Raw genomic sequence first — 17,227 nt, 5'->3', positions numbered from 1 at the left:
CTTTCCTCTGTGGTTTTGGGTGAGCGCCAGCGTCAGCTAGGCGTCCAAAATTCGCCTAACCACCCAGAAGTTCCTCTGGGATTAGAAACTGCAATAATTACAATTGCAGGGTTAAGAGGACTGGGATACTGCACTCAGACCACTTTAATGAGCTAAAGTGGTCTGGGTGCCTATAGTGTCCCTTTAAGTGGTTTCATATTTAACCAGAGATCAGGCCCTTTATTGCTTATGTTGCTTTTAGTACCCCTTTAATGCATCGGGGCATACTGGACAAATGTGTAATACATGCAAAATAGAAAATGTTTGATCAATAAATAGTCTGCCAGTAGAAGACCTCAGAAGGTACATTTCATTATTTATTTCCATTCATTCTTTAAAAAGCTCACTGATTAATCTCCATATAGATTAAAACTGTGTCTGTGGGGGGAGGGGGCGGGGGGACTGACCGTCATGGTAGAAAGACATGTCCCAAGCAAGCTCCTCCACTATTCTAAGAAAACAGGCATTTTTTTTTCTAGGCTCTAACTGCTCGTGTTAAGATAAAAACCCCTGCATTATCAGACCCTCTCCTAAGGGAACTTACCTTGCGATAGTCTGACACACAGCCAGAGTCTACTTGCTTCACATTGAATCATGTGGCCTAGTGCGCACCGGGCGGGAAAGGCGGACGATCTCCACGTCCCGAGGTGCCTAATAGCCCTCCAGAGCAAACAAAATGCCCCCTTACCTCCCACCCCCTTGGACTGACGGGTGTTATCACGGTCCAATTAAGGGAGGCAATCCGGTCCGGGAAGCTACATAGGGGAGAGCTGGAGGAGCAGATGAAGCTAGTGGTGACTCCATCATCTTGGCAGACGCGGTCGGTACCTACAGCTTCGGCTCACAATACCCTGATATTTCAGCCATGGATCGCATTTTTTACGTTTTCTGGGGAAAGCTGGAACAAAAGATGCACCACTATGACCCACCACAAGCGAGTCCCAACTCACCCAGCGTGCCATTCCTTGATCCACATTGGAACCCTCAGACCATGCGGTGGAGAAGGCCCTAAAATGGCGGAGACATATGCTCCCTCCAATGTTTCTGAGTTGGTCAACACGGGAGAGTGAGCCCTTGCAGCCCTTACCGGAATCGAACAGATTGTTGGAAGAGTGGCAGGGAACCCAGATCCTACCAAGCTAATGGACCCACCTGTTTCCTTATGGGCTTAGGGGCCCAAAGAATGCTCCTATATTGCAGGACTGTGTTCTGCCCAATGATGGCGTCGGGTGGAACAGTCACTCTGAGGTTCTGATCAATGGCTGAACACTAACCTTGCGCAAGTTGATATATGCTATTGTATTTTACTCATCTTTTTCCCTACTGTTACTTGCCTCCCATATTATTCTCTCCTCTCACACTACTCACCCGGGAGCTTCCCAAGGTTCACTCTTCAGTTAAACTACTAGAGCTTCTCTTGTTTTTACTATAAAAAATAAATAAATGTGCTTACTTCATGACATTTTGGGCTCATATTTCAAGCCCCCAAAAAAGAGGAGGAACACTGCCGTAAATAAAGTAATTAAAACATAACTTTTAATAGTGAAAAAATACGATAGTGATAGCTATACAAAAAATTGCTCTCAATTGACCTCAACGTACCGAGAGAGAATAAAGAGAGATAATATGTGAAGTTTAAAAAGGTATTAAATTAATTGACATCAATTAATATGTCAAAATAGACAGATATGATGGGAATTTGAATGTCCAGCTCTAGGCTAATGTTTTGTATAACTATCACTATTGTATTTTTTCACTATTAAAAGTTATGTTTGAATTACTTTTACAGCAGTGTTCCTCCTCTTTTCTATTTAGGGTTAACCCCCTCCACTGCCTTACTAATTTACCTTACACTAGGCTTCCACTCTGTTAATTTTCCATATTTCAAGCCAGTTCTTCCTCGTTATGTTAAACCTCTAATGTCATTGTCAATCTATGTAAGTAATCCTGCAAATCAAAAATAAAGAATGATAAAAAAAAAACTGTCTGTTGGAGTGTATGTATGCGTGGAGAAGTATTGAATTACCTTTTATTTCCAAGATATGCATTGTTTGTTTTTCTTCATTTATACAGTAATTTATTTAGTATAATAGAAAAAACTGTTTAATAAACCTTCACATTTTGTTTTCACAGCACCAAACACCAGACCCCTTTTCTGCCACATTTCCAGGCACTGGATTCTCAGAGGACCCCTTTAAAAGCAAGCATGAGACCCCTGCACTACCACCCAAAAGAAGTGTCCCGCCACGGCCAAAACCTCCAAGTGGTAAGTTAGTTAAGATAAAGCACTATGTCTGCTACAGTGAAAAAAAGTTAAATTGATGTGTTTTTTTTTTTACTTATTCTGGTTTATTTACTAAAATGAAAATTACAAGTGAATTTTCAAATGTAAGACCTTTGTAGCCAAATTGAAAGCATAGCTGATTTTCCAGTCCAGCTATTTTGGCTTTGAATTCTCACTTTAATAAATAGCTCTGTTTGAATCTGGAGGTACTAAAGTAGTGGTGATTGTTGGTTGAGGGAGACAGATTAAACATAGGTCTTTGTTTTTCAGAATGTGAACTCCTTTTGGTTGTCATACACATTGTGCATATAATTTCAACAAACAAGCATTTTGTCTGCTAATCTATCTGTAAAATACCGGCATACTGTTTACGGTTTTAAAGAACAGATTGTGTAAAGGAGCAAATTATGTATCATTACATATGTAGATTTGGTGTGCAAAGCAAAAACTGAATTTGTATGACATAGCTTGAGCACAAGTTGAGTCCATTCGTGAGTCCAGTATAAAGAAAAGAAGACCACAGGTAACAGTTTTTTACTGGAAGAAATACACGTTGATGGAAACTGCATACCATTATTTTATCAGTCAGTATTGATGTATTCACACTTCAAATATTAGATGTTGTGTGATTGTATAATGTGTGTAGTGTAGATCTCTTTAGAAACCTTGCTTACTGTCTGAGATTTTTGTAAAAAGTTTTGTTTTGTGACAGATGCAACTTTAACCAGAGACGTGGATGGTGTAAGATACTTTTTGACAGTTGGCCCTTTTACCTGTAATTCTGTGAAAAATAACAAACCTTCCTTTCAATTTCGCATTTGGTACATCTCCTTATTAGACACCCATATTGTAGAGGAAACCACTTCACTTTCAGAGCCTCTTGTGATCTCTCTACTTATGTCAACGGTAGCTTGATACATCAATGTACCATATTAAAATCAGTTTGTGTTGTACAGTGCCGTTCCTTTATGTACATTGGAGAAAATAGTTTTGTTTAATTAGTGTTGCATATACATTAACTATATTGATAGGAATGCAGTGCGTCCTGTAAAGTAGATACACAATATGTTTTAAAATGTAAAGTTGTACCCTTAAATTTATTATTTTTTGTCTCCCAAATGCTGTCATTCTGTTAGATTTTAGTTATAAAACTAAAAGCATTGAATGGACACTCTTAACCACCATAACAACTTTAGCTTAATGAAGTGGTTTAGGTTTATAGACCATGCCCCTGCAGTCTCACTGCTTATTTCTCTGCTAATTGGGAATTACATCAGTTTTTTTTCTGTTTAGGCAGTCCCAGCTACATCTCCATTGGCTAGGATCATCTGTTCAGTTTATCTTCTGTCCAATCCAATGCTGTTCATAGCAAAGCAATAGGGACCAATTAAGTAACATTCTCCTGTGAATGATTAACGTTCAATTATCAGAACAGGAGATAAGACCTTCTATAGTGAACACACTTTGCTGTAAAAATGGTGGACATTCATCTTTTAGATTTTGAAACCCTATGTTCTCTAGCAAATCCAGAACAAACCCTGAATAGAAAATTAATATAAACGTAAACAAAGTATCATTGCTTATGGGCAACGCAACTTTTTTTTTATATTTTACACCACTTTTTTTGTTCCATATGATATTCCCATATGGAACGAAAACACAATAATAATTTCTAACTTCCTATCACTTGGTTTAGCCTTGACAAGTAAGCACAAAAATAAATTGTGTACCCTACAGTAGTTGTGACAAATGTATCCTAACTTTAAAATTTAATTATCACGAATTATTACGTAGAACATGTGATTCATTAGGGGGGGGGGTGTTTAGTTAAAAACATCAATTACATTTTTGAATTGTGTTTGAATTAAAAGGAATCTATAGTGTTAGGAATACAAATCTGTATTCCTAACAATATAGTGCCTTCTCGTCCCCCTCTCCCCCGCTTCCCTCCCCGAGGCATTTAAAGGATGAAAAGGGTCACTCTCCCTCAGCTCTCAGCACTCTCTCATTCCGCCTCCTCCGATGTCATTAAACGCATTGCCTCAATGCTTTCCTATGAGGCTTGACAATTAATTTCCCCTCATGAGAATGTCCAGCGTTGTTTAAGGAACTAAGAGTCACTTAGAATCACGGAAGCGCCTTTAGTGACTGTGTGATACAGTCTTAGTCCAGTCTTAGTCCTGCATTAAATTTCAGTTTCTCAAAATCTACAATGTTTTACATTGCAGGACTAAGGGGGTCAGGGGCACTGCACCCAGACCACTTCAAAGAGATGGAGTGGTCTGGGTGCCTATAGTGACCCTTTAAATAAGTTGCCTTATGAACTTCAAAGAGTTATTTAACAATTACGGTTGAATATTAATTATTTAGATTTTAAAAAAGTGTGTGTGTGTGCGCGCGCGCGCGTTTGTTTTTAGTCGTATCATTTCCCCCCCTCCCCCGCCCCCCCCTTATCGTTTTCCAAGGTATGTTAGGTGCGAGACGACATGACCACATACAGACTTGCAGTAGCTGAAATGACACACCCAAACTTTGATATCAAGTAAAGCATACTATGTGTTAAGCAAAAACAAAATATTTAATTGTGGTATAAAGCAGAACTGAGAGTTATTCACACAAGAAAGAAATACAAAATGTGTGCTTGCATGTAAATAACCTTTTATGTGAAAGGGGCACCATGCAAATTCATTTTCGCGGGTACTAAACTCTGTTTATCTAGATTACAAGGTGAGGTGAAATTTTTCTGGTTGACAACAAATACTCGAACTGTCATGGTTTTTAAAACCTATTCACGTAAACTGTGGGTTCATCTCCTTTGCACTTGCCATCCAAAAATTCTTGCATATTGCATTATGGGCACACAGAATATTGCAGGTGTGCTTATTATACATAAAGTTGCAGAAAACCTTCTATCTCATTTCTAAGGGCAATCCCCAGTATTTCAAGATATATTTCCTAGTGTTTCCCTCTTCTGGTTATCCCCTCCCACACATACAATTTGTCATGCTTATTTATCACACAGAAACCTACCCTAGTTGTTTTAATGTGTTTTGTGATACAAGAAGTAGTACGGTAAATAGACTACTCTCAGCTGTCATTAGTTCTTGTTGATTTGAAGGACAGGGATATCGCCTCATATGCTTACTCAGGGGCATTGCTAGGTGGATAAAGACAGGAGCTCAGACCCACCTAGCCTGACCCACGCTTTGTCAGATGCAAACACATATACACATACATACACTCAGATATACACACACGGTTACACATTCTCACAGGTACACACTGTTGCATACATACACATGCGACATTAAGATATACACAAACTGTTACACATACTTAAAAACACACACCATATTATACATACACACTCAAATATTCAGATATACACAAACTGTTACACATAGATACATTGCAAATATAATCACATACATCATTACACATATCGCCTTTCCCTGATGGCCCAGTGTATCTTCTCTGCTAGGTGCAGGCTGTGTGGTCCCAAGTTAAAAAATATGATCAAACATTAAATAAGCCTGCCACAACGCCAATGTACCCCATTTTTTGGCAGGTCCTTGTGCCGTATTAAACTTGTGATAGGCCAGTTCTATGAATACTTTCTCACTTTTTACTTGCATAGTAAACATCATCACCAAACTGACTGTAGCGGAGCTCCCTGTACCCCGGCTGGGTACCTGTACCAAGGACTGCTTCCTAGCTGGAACTGGTTACAAATCTCAGCGCTTTTGCCCTAGTTGCCGTGGCTTGACTGGGGTCCTCCTGGAACCTCTCCGTCCTGGAACAGGATAGGGGACTAGCTTTATTCCTTACAAGAACTTTCCCCACCAAATCCTCTACGAACTGGAACAAGGTGCTGAGCAGTGACTAGCCCTTTCCCCTCCTTTTGACTGGACGGCACATAGTTCTAGGAGTACAACTGATTTTAATGAGCCAAACTCGGCCTTTTATGCAAAGATCCCAGCATGGGGTCTCCATTGTATTCAACACAAGCACCTTCCAGGAATCTCTGGGCTTGGGAGATAGTTGAGTTAAAGACCAGTAAGCTAATTATCTCCTAGGAACAGAGAGCCCAACACAAAACATAAAACCATAAGTTCCCGCAAAACATCATTAAAATATACAGTAACCCCACATATCATACATCCTTAAATAGCCCTGATCTGAGCGCCTAAGTTCTCCAAATAGCGCTCAGATCCATGCAGTGTAGGGGAAGCGCCACCGTGTTAAAGTTCGGGCTGGTCGCACATGTAGTCCTATACCCAAAATAGTTCCGGGCATTTGGTGCTTTTGCTGGTCAACTTTCGGGAGCTCCTGCGGCCGTAATACGGGGTGCTCCGCCTGGCTCTCAGACAGTGCTTGTTCCCTTTAGTCTCAGGCACCTTCCCTCCAAAAAGAACTCTCCTGGCGGGTTGCAATGCAGTTCAAAACCCTGAGCCAAGTTGTCCGGGAACCGCACAGTCACGTCATGCCGAAAACATTTCCATAACATTCCCGGCTAAGTACCACTGAGGTGACCAGGGACCCACGAAGTCTTTCTGCTGAAATTAGTTCCATAGCGTTCGCGGCTAAGTACCACTGAGGACCCTTCGTAGGTTTGGTTCATGCAAATGGCTGCCAGGGAGCTTGCGTTCAGTTCCATTCATGAGAAGGGAAAGTGCAGAACCAGGGGCACCCAGGGAAAGCTGCTAATGGTGGCTGGGCAGGTTAACTCCAAAATGTTGTCTCAGCCAGGAACATAGTCGGTGGGCAGGAGAACTCCTCCAGGAGTTTGTGGCAAACGTCTGAGGGAAGGAGCATTTGTCACACTGACCAATTGGAAGATTGGTTGTTTACATGGGAACACTCCACTGCCCAAATACAAAATACATAATAAAGGACTGTTTAATATATATTCCCCAAAGGAAAACTTGCATGCGTTTAATTATGTATATTTTCATTGGGGATATATCTAAAATCAGCTTGCAAAACCTGCAGTTCTCTTGTCTGCAGCCTTTGCACATCCTCCCATTCTAACTTCACCCAGACTTTCTGTGGCTGTCCAATCGGCTCAATGAGAAGTATTTGTAAGTCAGGATCTCTGGACAATTGCTGTGTCTTGAGATCAGCTGCATTGAGTCAACGAAGCCAGGAAGTAACATTACCTGTTGCCTGCTTGAAAGCCAAGAGGATTTAACCAGAATAATTTATAAAAATGTAACTTTATTATTGAAATCTTTTTTGCAAAAGGAAAAAAAGAGGACACACTCTTCACACATGCAAGTTAAGTTGTATATGGGTCTGGAATGATCCTTTAATTGTATTCTTTTAAAGCTATTAAAAGCAAAAAAAAAAAATAAAAAAAAATATATATATATATATATATATATATATATATATATATATAGAGAGAGAGAGAGAGAGAGAGAGAGAGAGAGAGAGAGAGAAAACAATGTGAGTCAATGTCCATAATCTTTAGGACATAGGTTATTTTGTTTTCTTGTGTATAAGAAAAATAAGCAACCATTTTTGAAATATGCTATATGTGTATTTATATAATATTTATATATATTAGCATATTTACCATATTTCAAAAATGGTTGCTTTTTTTTCTTCTACACAAGAGGGGAAAAAAAACCTATTAAAAGATTATGGACATTGACTCACATTGTTCCACTGTTTAGTGACTGCAGTTTTATGTCATGTGGATGCGGCCATAGTCTTGAGCGGAGCACCATATATAGAAACATTTCAATGAAGTGAGATATATGAAGCAATGTCCTTGTGTTAAGCAACCTGTGGAAAAAGTCTGTAAAATCACATCTAGGTGCAAACAATATGACCTATATTTTGAGCGCCTTGGCATCAGTTATCTTTTCTTCTTAATCTTAATTACGTTTTACGTTTTTGTTTTTTCTCATGGGTTTTATGGATTTGAACCAATCTGGTTTTATTTAAATGGTTGTGGTTTCTGTGTCACGTAACCAAGTTTTTACTCAGTTGGTACTGTGGAAGTGCTTCTAGTGGCTGTCATACTGGACGGCAAAAAAAAAAAAAAACTGCAGTAGGTTGATGGCTACAATTTGGGAAAGGGGCTGTGGTGTTGGTGATATGGGTTGAAATTGGGGGAGACGAGCTGTCGTGGGGATGTTATGGGGGCTGTGGTAAGGGGGGACAGGAGCTGAGAGGTGGGGACAGGGGTTGGGGGGGGGGGGGGAGCAGGAGCTAAGGAAGAGGACAAAAACTTAAAGTGTATTCCCCCCTCCCCGAGTCTTACCTTACCAGGGAGGGCTGCACAGGAGCCAGCAGTCAGTCAGTGGAGTCGGCCGGCAGTTCCTGATGTCAGGAGGAGGGGTCGTGACTTTCTCTGCTCTTCTCCTAGACTCCCCTGCAGTTATACTGATTAATTGATGACTATTGCACCCTTCATCCTTAACTCTTGTTTGGTTAAACTTTGTTTTTTTTTAGTGTTTGTTTTTGCACTCAAAGCCTTGTTAATTTATGATGTTCCCTATTTATGACTTTGACCTATCTTATCTCTGCCATTCCCTCATATCTTTAAATTTAAATTCTTTCTGATCTGCTTTTTCCTTGATCTGTTTGTAACAACTCAATGCTTCCCCACCCACAATTAGAAATGCTTATGGACTCCCAGAGTAACTTATCTATAATTATCCAAATCAGTCTCTCGCTCTCCTAAAAGAGCCATACTCCACTCTCACCTCCAGCTCTGCTACTTTTCCACCTTGTTTGGTGACTGTCACCCTTGCTGCCCTGTTGTGTATTTGTACCCCACCTCCTCTAGACTGTAAGCTCGTTTGAGCAGGGTCCTCATCTACCTATTGTTCCTGTGTCATTGTGTAATTGTCTAATTTATTGTAAATGTCCCTCCTTTCATAATGTTGTAAATTGCTGCGGAATTAGTTGGTGCTATATAAATACCAATAATAATATGTGAAAAAAAAAAAGCGTAAATGGAAGGAAGAGCAATAGCCACCCGCGGCTGCGTCAAGCCAGGGCCTCGGAACTCCTCCAAGGATTTTTCTGTCGTGTAAAAATGCTTCCTTTGTAAATTTCCTATTAGCCTACTTTGTAGGCAACATCATCATAAAAGATTAGAATGTTTGAATGAGACTTGCTGTTTCTGAAGGAACACTGTCTAGTCACACATCATGAATTATTTTGTTGGCATATAAGAAAGTCCAAAAATAATTACTATTGGTAATGTATAGTGCCAAGAGCCCTTTGTGCAGTCAGACGATGAACTGTCTGAATGTTTAATCTGTCCTAATGAGCTGACTGTGCTGCTTCTGGGCTATGCTGGTATGGGGAAACATAAGCTCATACTTACAGCTTATTATACCAATTGTTACAAAACTGGGACAATATTCGCAAGCTATGAGTGTCAGTTGATGGGTCTCAGCCAACGTGGTGAGATAATAAAAACTTCAGCTTCAACATACCATATTAAACATAATCTTTATCATACCAGCTCACACAGGAAGCAGTTTGAGCAGCCGACAGAGATAGGTGTCAGATCCTCCTTGAACAGTTCAACAGTTTACCATCGAGCTTTGCCATAGGACTGCTAGCACCATATCTATTGCATCATGTTATCCTATACTGAATCCCTAAAAAGAAATACAAAAATAAACAGTGTAAGGTAGCACAATAATAAGTAACTCACAAGGTAGACATTGTGAAAAAATTGACCATAGTGTAACCTTTGAATAATCTAAATGGCAGTCTTGTTAATATAGGGGCAATGTCAAAATAATGTCATCTTAACATCATGTAACAAACTTGTACTTTGTACTGAATCACTCCTAAAAAGCAGTGATCCTCTTTTGGCATGACAAGTAAAGTCATGCACACGTCCCATTGCTCACATTCTTTCTATAATACATAAGTCACAAACTTTTCAGGCAATTCTATCACAAGCTTGTCATCATAAATTTCTTGCTAGAAAAAAAAAATCAGCTGTGCCTTATTTCAATTATGAGATTGGATAAAACCATATTCCAAATAGTCAAATAGGCAACACGTTTCCTTGACATCTTTTCAAAAAACTGTAATGTAGCAGGTTGAAATGTAACATCATGTAGAAAGATGTTCACAAATCTCACTAAAATATTGACTTTACTTTCCTGCCTGTTTCACAGCGACGGTTGCATTTCACTTCACAATTTTTTAATTTTATCTAAGTCAGTGCATTTTTTTCTCTTTTTTATAACTGAAAAAAACAAGTCTCTTTCTAGATTGGCATAAGGGATAAAAAAAACACGGTAATCTGTGGTTACCCTTGAAAAGTTAGGAGATGAGTAAACCTGAAAGTTCAGTTGCAATATGTTTTGTATATGAGAAATAGCGGGTAAAACTGTTAAAGAACATCAGCATAGCTTAGTTGGTTTTCATCGGCAAACAGCATTGTCAGATTTTACCGGTGGGCTCTTACCATAAACAAAATACTTTGCACTTTGACACCTTTTATTAGTTCATGCTTTCTTGAATGTAACATGTTTGCAATCAGATTTCTGAAGAATGTTCTCGATCTAGAGCCAGATATATGCATAGCTCTTTCGAAGATTACCTTGCAGAAGATAAACTAGAAAAAAATAAATAAATAAGGAACAGTAGATGTTCAACATTGTACCAAGGGTAAATGGAGTAGTAGAAGGAGTAGTTTGATAAAGAAAAAGGCACTTTTGTCTGAGTTGCTAAAGTCATTTTGAATAGTCTGTCTACTGAAGTTTAACTTTTATATAATTGTAGCTATAAACCATTTTACAATGGGCCAGATTTCCGATTGCTTATTTAACCCCAAAACTTCACATGGAAATCCTGTGAACACCAGTGCTATGTAGGTTTTGACAACTTTTGTCAAAAAAATACTTTTGAGTTCTGAAATTAAGCACACTTTACTTGCAAAGTGAATTCTTAAAACAAAATGTGCATATTTCTTGTTTTCATGTTAAAACGGAGTACTTATCGGCACAAGCATTTACCTTGGTGTCAACTGACATATGTCCTTATAAAAAAAATCTGAGACATGCATGCAGTAGGGCTAAACGGGAACTTTGAAAATATGAACCAATAAGCCAGTCCTCAGCAATTATTTTTCATTTTTTTTTTTTTTTTTAATAGTGTTCTATATATCCAAACCAAAGGTTTGGTTCATATGATTTGCATAGTAGTGGGATATTACTAAAAACAGATCACAGAAATATGAGTGTCTTTTAAAAGCGATTCGCTGAGTTAATTTTGATATCCCAGCAAAGCATTCTCATTGTGATGCACAGAAGCGTGTTCCTAGACTTACAGTGATGAAAGATAGTGTTAAATAAATGGAAGATATAAATTGTGATTGGAAATATAAATGGTTAAAATGTCAAGCCTAGTGACAGTCCCTACCTGCTAATTTCCTCGTACACTCTGGTCTCCCAGGTGTTGCCGAACTCTAATTTCCATAAATTTCTCACCATCTACTTTTATTCGAAGAATTTTGGGAGTTGTAGAATTTGAGATCACTTCTCTAGAGAACGCATCTGTATAAAATGGAGAAGAAAATTTATGGAAGTGGACACCTGCGTAATTAAAAATAACAACAAAAAATAGCAGCCACATAACATTGATTCCCATAAAACTATATTAAGAAATACCGGCTAATTGTCACAGAAGCTGTAGGAGATCAGGAATTGGCTAAGAAGCCTTATACACTTCCTGTATAAAGAGATAATCAGGGAAGGTAGATCTAATAGCAGAGAAAAATATGCCATAATTAACTTTTTTCATTTATCTATATAATGCATTTTAATAAGCGGAAAAAATCACTCTGCAGTGTCTCCAAATATAGCCAGCTCGATTCTAAACTATTCTGTTTATTCAACTTGTTATATCTATCTTCTCTTGTTTTATCTGTCTATGTGGCTCTAACATTCGTCGTGCAGAATTGTTGCAGTTTGCTTCTCTGTTTCTGGGAAGGAGTTGTTTATGACAAGATTTAATCGTGTGTGTAATCAACGTATATCCTTTTACCAAAATTATGCTTTACCTGTTTTGGTGCTGTTCTCAGAGTACTTGCTAGTTATGACTGTTATTTGTCATCCAGCTTTCTAGAATCACTAAAACTGCACACGGCAATAAGCATTTTTTTTTTATGGGTAGTAAAAAAAAAATCGTCAAACTGATATTTTCTATTAACATTTGTTCTTGCTTGCTACTGTGCTTAATGTGGGAAACAATACACATTATACCAGTATACTCTTAGGAACTATTGTAGCAAACGTTTATTTTTTGACACCTAGTTTAAAACCATGGTTTGTGGGGTTTTAGTTAAATAGTAGTTGGATTTTTACGCAGTAGAACTTCCCCTGTAACTGTGAATTTTATTCCATCATGGGATGCTGTTGCATTCACACAGCTATTTTTTTTTTTTTTTTTTGCAGAACCAAAGCTGGTCTCCCCAGCTACGCAGCTATTTGACCTCTCCTTCCTCTATCTCGCCTCTAGTATGTAGTGTGTTCTGACTAGTGCTTCCATTCTTACAACTGTACCTTGTTTCGTACTCACTATTGATAATGAGAGAATCACTGAGAGCAGTGATACAGGCAACAAAATAACCCTCTGTTAGCATGACATTAAATACAGATTTGTGATTTATTACCAGTAGTGTCCCTTAAAGCCATATTCTACTGTATAAAGTTCCAGTTGGTGTTGCTTTGCAGGAGTGGGCAGCCTTAGTCACTCCAGATGTTGTGTACTACATTTCCCTTTGATGCTTTGCCAGCAGTATGGCTGGAAGAGCATTATGGGAGATGTAGTCCACAACACCTGGAGTTCCAAAGGTTACCTACCCCTAGGGTCTTCCTCACATATAGTTGTGATTGCTATTTATAGATTAATACATTTGTGTGGTGTACTCCATATGTTTCCCCACCCTACCCTCAGAGTATTGGGTAAAGACCACACTGCACAGAATCAAAGCTTCTAAATCCATTATCTTATGCAACAGTTTCTATTCTGCATCTCTCGTATGATGCTAAGCATTAACAGGCAAAAAACAGCCGTACCACAAGGCATACTACTCATTTCAGTTTAGCTAATATCCCAATTGTTTATCGTCTGCCATCTGTCCTTTTGAATAAATGTAGTTTGGTTTTTTTATATGAAATTTTAAAAGTCACATGCATTTACCAGAATAATTTTTTTTTACACTGTACATTTAAGTGTGTCCATACGTGTGTGTGCGCATATATTTATATGTAGACACACAGGAGAATTACATATTCTTTCACTGTATTTAACAAATACAGGTTTTAACTTCCAAGTCTTTTGTTTGTTTGTGTCTTGTATTTTTTATTTTTTTATTTGAAAAAGAACTTGATCATTCTCTGCAATTAATAGTCTTATTAATCAGTGTGGCATGAAAATGAAAATATTGTTTAAATATTATGATCATAATTTTCCTTCTCACTATGTAAAACGCTTACCTCGTTTCGAGGTAAAAGTTGTTGATTAGTAAAAGAGAGGAACAGATTTTTTTTTTTTTTCTCGTGCATTCCGGAAGCCTTTGTGTGGGTGTCAGAGATTAGTGTGAGTGTACTTCGTGGTCTCTCTACTTTGGTTGCAGATGGGAGGTTATAGTGCCCCACCCGTGACCACTTCCCATTTTTAATGTTTTTTTTTTTTTTGTTTTGTTTTTTCCCCTTCTCTATTATTTGTCTTCTGCAGTGCTAATGCATTATATTAACAAAGACATTTGTGGGATGTTTGCTGCTATGTGTACCCATCTTGACTAGCATATAACCTTTTAATTCTACTTGCCACATGCAGAGGTGGTAAACTTTTAACCCTGACCAAGTTATTGGTAGAGAACGGACATTTTGCAGTCATCAGTACTGGGAAAAGTAACACGTTCTGGTTTGAATATATTAGTAGCTCCTGATGGAAACCCAATAATGCACGTCACTTTGACACCATCCCACACAAAAGAAAATATCATGTTTATGTATAACTTATTACCCTGACTGGTGCACAAATCATAGAGCAATATTAGTAACGGTGCATGTTTTCAATGTGTTGCATTTTCTTTAATTAGGCATGCCGTTTCATGTGGTAGTACATGCCCTGGATGTGTACGGTGTAAAGAGGTGGTGGTGTGTGCATCAAGTTGCACAGTAAGTCATGCATGCGTTAGGTGTGCACCATAACAGGGGGTAGATATAGACTCAAGTGATGGTGGAGTCATATAGTGTGCATACTATCAAGTGGTGCATGCATTCAGTTAATGGGCAGGGCATTTTGTATTGGTCTGTGTATATTGTATTGTCCTTTTCCCCAAACTGTACAGTACCGTGGAATTTGTTGACACTTTATAAATCCCAGTAACAATACTAATTTGATGTGTAGAGGACTAGATACTGGCACATGCATTAGGTGCTTACAGTTTTAGGAAGTTGTGCATTAGTTATTTGTGTACATGAGTGGTTCCCAACCTTTTCTGGACCAAGGCACAAGATGAGAACATTTTCCAAGATACACCTTTTGTTTTTTTGTTTTTTTCATTTTCAGGACTGATCTCGACCTTTTTGTCAATAAGGGATATTTATCAAAGTGTTCTAAAAGTAGCGGTTAAATTCTGTCCGTCTTGTGAGAGTATTTATTAAAGTGATCTAACAGGCAACTGTTTTCTTTAGAGTAAATTCCTCCAGCCTTTGCAGAAATTTCCATTTTAGAAGACTGACAAATTTAAAGTGGCTGGAAAAATAATGCCACTTTTTTTTTTTTGTCAGAAAAAGTGGTAGAAAAAGTCACAAATCTGTCACTGAAAGAAATTATGTATATTAATCAAATCACGACCACATGACGGTCTATGCAGTGCAGGGTTTTTTAATGCTGGTTGACGTAATGAATTAAGTGCTAGCAGGATATAATCCATGCTGCTATCAAGAAGTCCCTGGTATCACTGGATAGCTGAGGGTCATTTCTGTTTGTGGGGGCCACAGTTACTGGCCTCAGACTAATAGATGAGCTATGCAGCACTCAGTCAGCACTGTACACAGCCCTTTAAATCCATTTAAATATCTCGGCTGAGTCATCCCGCTCTGCCGCAGTAATTTGGAGTATGCCCCCAGCTTAAAACAGGGAGCACCAGGTATCTTTTGACACCTGAGGGTCTGGTAGATTTTTATAATTTGCACAAAAAACACCCATTGGAGGCTTAGAACACACTGGTTTAAAACCTTTGGTATGTAGTTTAGGTTTGTGATGCATGTAGGTGATGTGCAGTGGTGTATTTTGGATATTGCCCCGCCTCTAGCATTCGAAAGCCTGAGGGGGGAGGGGGGGGGGGGGTTAGGGGGGTGCATGAGCTCTTGTTAGCCTCAGGGGGAAATATACCACTGGTGATGTGTACAGTGTCAAGTGCTTGTGCATTACTGTATTAACTTGTACCATGTCAGGTTTTGATAACTGGCTGACACTGTCAGGACATGGTTCAAGTGTAAAATAAGGCAATAGTACAGGCAACAAATATGCACAGTGTTAGTAATGCAGTACATGCGCCAGGTGTGTAGAGTATCAGGCAGTTTTACATGCATCTAAGTTACATGGTATGAGGAGGTGGTGTGCATAGTAACAGGAGAATTTTCTCAGAATCAGAAGGTGGTGCATGCATCAGGTGTGCTTAATATCAGGAAATGGTGTATCCAGCATGAATATGTGTTGCATGAATTAAGAATATGCAGTAGTTTTAGATGATGAGCCATGCATGTACATTAGCAGAAGGTGGCACATTATCAAATGTGTTGACTTGCAAGAAGTGGTGCCAGAGCTGCCATCAGATTTGGGCCTTCTTACACAGCTCAAGGCCTGTCCACAAATCTAGTGTAAGTGTGTAGAGGATGTAGTCTGTGTGTTTAGGGAATTTATTGTACAGGGAATCCAGTGTGTGTGGATGGGGAATGCAGTGTGTATGTGTATAGTGAATGCAGTTTTTGAGTGTGTAAATGATGCAGTGTGTATAGTGGATGCAGTTTTTGAGTGTGTAAATGATGCAGTGTGTATAGTGGATGCAGTTTTTGAGTGTGTAAGTGATGCAGTGTGTATAGTGGATGAATGTTTGTGTGGTTGCATCTTGGATGCAGTGTAGGTGTAAGGGATGCATTGTGTGTTTCTGTGTGTGTTCTGTGGCAGGTGAGAGAGGGAAGCAGTTTTTTTTGTTTTATTGAAGATTCCCCCCTGATTCTTACCTCTTGTCAGGGAGGGGGGAGACACTACATTCCTTAGTGTTAAGGTGGTACTCCAAAGGCTCCCAGGCTTCACCTCTGCCATGTGCAGGCTCTTTTCATGGGTCCCGGAACAATGTGAAACCTATGGCAGTACTCTGACACCCGGGACTCGTGCATGAGAAGCAATGGAACTGCCAGAAGTGGAAGCTTAAAGTCTTTTACCCTCACCCTACCACATCACCATACATGCCTGAAATGGCCCGGAGAGGGAGATCTTCATGTATATGTATATAATTTTGTAGGTGTTGTAACTCCCTAACTGCTGATCTGGGTGAAGCATTCATTCAGGTATATTTAGTGTAATTTGTATTTGGGTTAGCATCATAGATGCTCCTCTTATGACACATTCACAATACATATGGATTCTAGACTCCCACAAACATGCTTAATTCATGCATATTAAGATAATCCAAACTCTATACATCATGGAATCTTAACTCCCCATAACCCCCACAAACACAGCACTTAGTGATATGAGCTTTAGCAAAATCCAGCTTTAGAGGCGTTAAAAATAATGGTAGTCTGTCTAAATGATTGTCGGTATGCCATCAGTGTGACACTGTGCCATCAGTATGGCCATGTGGTTAACACCTCTCCCTTCTAATTAAGCCTCTCAGTTCCG

General features: G+C 39.0%; 1 protein-coding gene across 2 annotated transcripts in view; it reads left to right on the top strand.

The window, feature by feature from the left end:
- The window catches only part of EPS15L1 (epidermal growth factor receptor pathway substrate 15 like 1), a 157,942-nt gene that overhangs the window by 108,256 nt on the left and 32,459 nt on the right, over positions 1 to 17,227 (top strand). For both annotated transcript variants that reach the window (XM_063455425.1, XM_063455424.1), the window contains one exon: positions 2,173 to 2,305. In XM_063455425.1, the coding sequence (XP_063311495.1) occupies positions 2,173 to 2,305 (133 nt within the window). The remainder of the gene's footprint in view (positions 1 to 2,172; positions 2,306 to 17,227) is intronic.

The sequence above is a fragment of the Pelobates fuscus genome, chromosome 5 (assembly GCF_036172605.1).
Source record: "Pelobates fuscus isolate aPelFus1 chromosome 5, aPelFus1.pri, whole genome shotgun sequence".
Lineage (NCBI taxonomy): Eukaryota > Metazoa > Chordata > Amphibia > Anura > Pelobatidae > Pelobates > Pelobates fuscus.
The sequence above is the reverse complement of the archived record's forward strand: the minus strand, read 5'-3'. Positions and strand labels throughout refer to the sequence as shown.